The sequence below is a fragment of the Dermacentor variabilis genome, chromosome 9 (assembly GCF_050947875.1).
Source record: "Dermacentor variabilis isolate Ectoservices chromosome 9, ASM5094787v1, whole genome shotgun sequence".
Taxonomy (NCBI): domain Eukaryota; kingdom Metazoa; phylum Arthropoda; class Arachnida; order Ixodida; family Ixodidae; genus Dermacentor; species Dermacentor variabilis.
In genome coordinates this window covers 106,913,765-106,919,637 of record NC_134576.1, presented here as the reverse complement: position 1 = coordinate 106,919,637, position 5,873 = coordinate 106,913,765, and the positions used below count along the sequence as shown (strand labels likewise).

Sequence of the window (5,873 nt, the reverse complement as noted above, 5' to 3'; positions counted from 1 at the left end):
AAAAGATTCTGGAAAGAACGACAGGGAGTGGAGGGCGTAGCACTTGTATATATATATATATATATATATATATATATATATATATATATATATATATATATATATATATATATACACACACACACTGATAACTCACAAAAATGTTTTTGTCGCTTATGGTGAGCGTATGTGCAAGAAGGTATATGTACGTACGTATGTATGTATGTATGTATGTATGTATGTATGTATGTATGTATGTATGTATGTATGTATGTATGTATGTATGTATGTATGTATGTATGTATGTATGTCAGCACTAGTGTGTGCTGGCGCGCTGTAGCAGACGACGCGGCTGAGGCCACGCTTGTGGCTGCCAGTGCGCCGGCGCGTTTACCCCGGCGCCCACGAGCGGCGCTCCGCGGAGCGCCGGCGGCCGCCCGGAGCTGTGTTCAAATTGGAAGTGGACGACCGTGTACATAGATCTCGTGTGTGTGACGGTGTTGTTTAATCGCTGCGTAAGTCCGTAGGACTGCGGATGGTAAGCAGTCGTCGCTCGATGACTGAAGTTATCATCGTACTCCATCTGCCTCATCTCTCTTTCAGAGGTGATGAGGAGGCAACGGTAGGCTTCACCTGTGCTGGGAAAGAGCTGCGACGGGCCTGCCACTCCAGGAAGCTTGCTTTAAGACCAACCTGTGTGTGTGGGGGGGGGGCGAGGAAGTCTCACAACATCCTCTTTATTCGCTCCTATTTATACCATACGTTGCTTACGTCATAATGCTGTGTAGCACCGTTATTGATTGCAACATAATCATTGCTACCTGACTTCATTCGGATAGATAGGGGTTTAAGGTTGGTAAAAGAAAATGTTTTTAAGAAAAACCGCCCTAAGGTGGTGCTACGCAGCAAGCGAGAACCAAAAAGTGTTTCGTTTTCAAAGAAAAAAAATTCCATGATGGTGATGTTTTTATTGTGTGCATACTTTTCATTGCCACCAATGGGGCCACGTGTGGGATTGGCCTCACTGAAGCCCTAAATTTAAGCCACAACGAAATAGTGAACGCTTAATGCACGTTTTGCAAGCGCCATCTTCTTCAGTCTACCTTTTTTTTTTGTGTGTGTGTGGCCAGTAGAGCTCCTTGATTTCTGTCTTGTGGGCGCCGAGCTGGCCACAACTCAGAGGAGGACGCGGCCCGACTTTAACTGGTCTAGCAGAGCAAACGTTCCGCTGTGGTTGTGTTCTATAGTATGAAAACCATCACGATCATCAGCAGCACAGGCCGCAATTATTCCGGGCAGCTGTGGCGTCATTCGCTAAAAAGCCGTAGCCATCATCATCAGCAACTCTCGAGCGAGCGAGCCCACGCAGTGGAACACCAGCGCGCGCTAGCGCATTGTTGTAACCTGCGACGACCGCTACGAATCGTTCGCTGTCCGTAACCCAGCGACTGCCGCGAAGATGCCTAGGAGCATGAGCGGCACTCCCAACAGGATAAAGAAAGGCCCAGCGATCCGGGGCCTGAAGGAACTGTCGAGCGAGCCCGCGACCAGCGGCGCACAGGACCGCGACGTCGACGGCACGCAACCCCAGCAGCAGCTGGAGGGCGGCACCACCATCTACGGCCACGGTGACTTCCAGCGTCTCCTCTGTTGCTTCGTCGTGCTGACGCTCATGGTGCTGCACTGCCACAGCCAGTCGTCTTCCCTGGTTGCTCGACCCGTGGACCACTGGTGCCGACCGCCCTCGAAGTTCGCCGACCTTTCCACCGCCCGCTGGAAGAACGTCGGCGTTCCCGTCGACGACGCGGGGAGCCCCAGCGAGTGCCTCGCGTACGTCCGTCCGGGTCACCAGCCGAACGACACCGAGACCGTCGAGTGCGACGCGTGGGACTACGACGCCGCTCAAGCGCGCCGGTCGGCGAGGAGCTTCTGGAACCTGGTGTGCCACCGGACGTGGTTGCTGTCCCTGGCCAACGCGGTCTACATGAGCGGTGCCCTGTTCATTGTGCCGGTCGCCGGGTGCCTGGCGGACACGTACGGGCGCAAGCTCGTCATCGCGTCGGGCGTCGCGGTGCTACTGCTGAGTACCGTGTGCACTTGCCTGACGCGCTCCTACTGGCTTTACCTGGCGACCAGGTTCGTGAGTTCGGCCTGCGCCAGCACCGTCTTCGTTGTCGCCCTGATTCTCCTCTACGAAGTGGTGCCGCTCGCCTACCGCGTCTTCTACGTGGGCATCTCCTGCTCGCTGGGCGTCTTCCTGGTCGACGTGTTCCTGCTGATTCTGGCGGCGTTCCCGCTCTCCTGGACCGTGCTGCAGGTGGTCATCTTGTCGCCGACGGTGCTGCTGGTGCTCGCGACGTGCGCCGTGCACGAGTCTCCCGCCTGGCTGCTGGTGCTGTGCCGGGTCGACGAGGCCGAGGCGGTCATGCTCGAGGCGGCCAGGGTGAACGACGTGCACCGGGTCACGGCCAGGCAGGCCATGCAGAGGCTCCGCGCCGACATCAACCGCAGCGAGGGCACCTCGTCGCCCGCGGCCGCGCCCGGCGCGGGAGCCAGGGGCGCCCGCATGGCCGGAGTGTTCGTCGTGACGTTCACGCTGATGCTGGGTTTCTACGGCCTCACCTGGTCTAGCAGGATGCGCAAGGACGCGACAATAAGCATCGTGTCCGTCGTCCTGTCTGCGCCTTCATACGTGTTCATGTACCTGGCGCTCATGACCTGGGGCAGGTGGGTGACAACGCTTATTATCGCACACCATTTGAGGCAGTCCGCTGCTTTAAGCGAATCTCCGTATTACGTACGGAACGACGACACATATTGCGCAGTCATCATCATCATCTTAATATGGCATTGCGCGAGGTCGCGGGTTCGATCCCAAACCGCGGTAGCCTAATTTCCACTGGGGGGAAATGAAACCTTCATGCACTTAGATTTAGGGACACGTTAACGAACACCCCCTTGTCCAAATTATTCCGGGGTCCGCCACTACGGCAAGCCAGATAATCTGGTTGTGGTTTTGGCACGTACAGCTCCATAATCCAATCCAAGTTTAATGCTTCTGCCACGATGTGATGTGCCATGTGAGGCAGTGACAATGCTCAACCCTCTCGGAGGTTATGAAATATGGCGCACAACAACGCCTCAAGCAAACACCTCTCCCTTTGTGTTCTGTGCACTACGCAGACAAGCTTGCAGCAGTGGTGCACGCAAGGTAAGGTTTAACATCAACTCGCCACTTTCGTATTAGACTGAAGGTTGAAGAAATTAGGCTTTCGCCGTCAACATAACCGCCAATTATCGTCAATCAAAGCAATCAGCACAGAAAGCTTCGCCTACATCGATTCCCACGTGCATGGGATCTGCATATATATTTTTTTTCATTTCGCCCCCTATCGAAATGGGGTTGAGCGCCTCGGATTGGATCCAACACCAAAGCCACTAAGCAAACGCTGTGGGTACCACAGTGCTGCATGTGCACACCAGCAGGTAGACCCACAGCAGTGTAGTCTGCGCCAGCTAGCACACAAGGTGGCATCAAACTACTTAGGTGCGTACACCAAGTAGCGCTGCGGCACACTAGGATACACTAGACCGCGGTCTGGTGATTTTCCAGCTGGGTGGTGTCCTGCGCGCGGCGTGATCGATTGGTGCAATGTACGAAATTCGCCACAAGATATGTTCGTTTCGTAGCCGCATACGGTCGAGCACCTCTATAACGAAAGCAGCTGCGACGAACTGGCCGGTATAACGAAGGAATAATTCTGTCCCGGTTATATTGCGAGCTGTACGAAATTTGCCACGAGATATGTTCGTTTCGTAACCGTATACGGTCGAGCACCTCTATAAAGAAACCCGCTACAATGAAATGACCTCTATAACGAAATAATAAATCTGTCCCGGTTGTACGAAACTCGCCACGATATATCTTCGTTTCGTAACCGTATACGGTCGAGCACCTCTGTAACGAAACCCGCTACCATGAAATATAACCTCTATCACGAAAGAATAATTCTGTCCCGGCTGTACGAAATTCGCCACAAGATGCGTTCGTTTCGTAACCGTATACGGTCGAGCACCTCTATAAAGAAACCCGCTACAATGAAATTACCTCTATAACGAAAGAATAATTACGTCCCGGTTATACGAAATTCTCCGCGAGATAGGTTCGTTTCGTAACCGTGTACGGTCGAGCGCACCTCTATAACAAACCCCGCTACAACGAGATGACCTGTATAGCGAATGAATAATTCTGTCCTGGTTATATTGCGAGCTGTGTGGTGCGCGGCCTCTTCGGGCGAAGTGACCTCTACAAAGAGTAATTTCAGGGGCCCCAGGCACTTCGACCTAAAGGCGGTCGACCGTATACTGCGGAGCCGCGCCAAGTTTCACCCGTCCGGCGCGCCACGATCGGCCATCGCGCTTATATCTCCGCAGGCTCCAGTTCCTCGTGGCCGCCATGACCCTGCTGGGCGGCACCTGCCTCCTCTTCGCCGTCGCCATCTCGGCCAATCCGCGCGTGGTGGGCGACGCCCTGCTGGTCGTGGCGCAGTGTTGCGCGCGCGTCCTGGCTCCGGCCAACTTCCTGTACGTGGCCGAGCTGTTCCCGACGCGCGTGCGCAGCACCGCCCTGTGCGGCGCCTACGCGTGCGGCCGGCTGGGCGCCGTGGCCGCCTCGGCGCTCGCCATGCTCGAGGACGTGGGCCGCGAGGACCTCGGCTTCGCCGTCGTCGGCTCGGCGGTGTTCGGCGGCGTCGCCGTGCTCCTGCGACTGCCCGAGACGAGCCGCGGCATCACCGACGTCCGCAAAGCGAGCGGCACCGATAGGGACGTGCTCAGGGTGATGCAGGAGACGCTGGACTCGGTTCCGCCCCGAACGAGGCGCAAGAGGAGACACAGAACGTCCAAGACGAGGCCGTAGCGTTGTTTGAGAAGTTTCGACGAGGGAGGGGGACGGGGGGGCTGAACTAATGAGCGCACCTAAAGTTTTTATCTCCTCAGTCGACTAATTAATGCCAAATATGTACGAAATGTTCCTCGTTTTTCTTAGTGACCAGTCGAGATATTAGCATAAAGTTTTCGGAGATGTGTGTCTTTCCGCCTTCGCCGCCGTCATGCGCGAGTGGCACACGTGTTTTAACATCGCACCGTGTAACTTTTGCAGAAAGCCGGGTTGAAAGGGTGGGCGCGGCGAGTATTGATCGACGTTTTCTGCTAATTATGCTTTGATTATTATATTTCATTTTGCTGTAAATCTTGTTGAAATAAAACACAGGAAGGTTTGAAGCAGTGCCTCGTCGTATGGCGCTTGCTATAGCTTGAACAGCAGACTGCTGGTTTTGGTCGAGCTATATCATGTATAGCGTACAGCGAGGCGGAGGTAAGTGGCTGGAATTTCTTACTGATTTGCACATCCTTAAAGTATCTTTCAGTTGTTCAGAAGGAAGTTCACTTCTTTATAAACAGCGACTATGAGGCTTTCTTACTTATCACTCTTGCATATCGAATATAAAGCAAATTTCAGTAACAAATCAACAGCAACTTAATCGATTGAATGCGCTAAAATGTACCCAAGCTGAGGTACTCTCAACGGGCTGTGACAGATGGGATGGAGCGACAGCACACTCCTCCTCTGCTGGGCCCAAGTGTTACGGAGGTCGTCTAGCCCTCGAAAACCTTTGCAGTACTGAAGCTGGAATGTATGGAGAATCCGGAGTTCTCTGTATAGATGCCCCTGATTTATACGGCTATTCAAGGGGTTAATAGACTCTCGCCGTGGTCGACAGACGCGACGGTCAGAGCCGTGTGCGCAATAACGGACAAAATGACCAGCGGCCAAGCTGGGCAGCAACAGCGACGAACCGGACAGTTAGTCGTTCCGTAAGTTTCCCCCTCTT

At 54.0% G+C, this 5,873-nt stretch overlaps 1 protein-coding gene across 1 annotated transcript; it reads left to right on the top strand.

Moving 5' to 3' along the window:
• The first annotated feature begins 771 nt into the window (after nt 1-771).
• LOC142557228 (solute carrier family 22 member 6-like) lies at nt 772-5,299 on the top strand. The gene is made up of 2 exons (XM_075668932.1): nt 772-2,706; nt 4,414-5,299. Exons 1-2 carry the CDS (start codon nt 1,439-1,441, stop codon nt 4,895-4,897), a joined length of 1,752 nt encoding a protein of 583 aa, XP_075525047.1. The 5' UTR covers nt 772-1,438; the 3' UTR covers nt 4,898-5,299.
• The last annotated feature ends 574 nt before the right edge of the window (nt 5,300-5,873 follow it).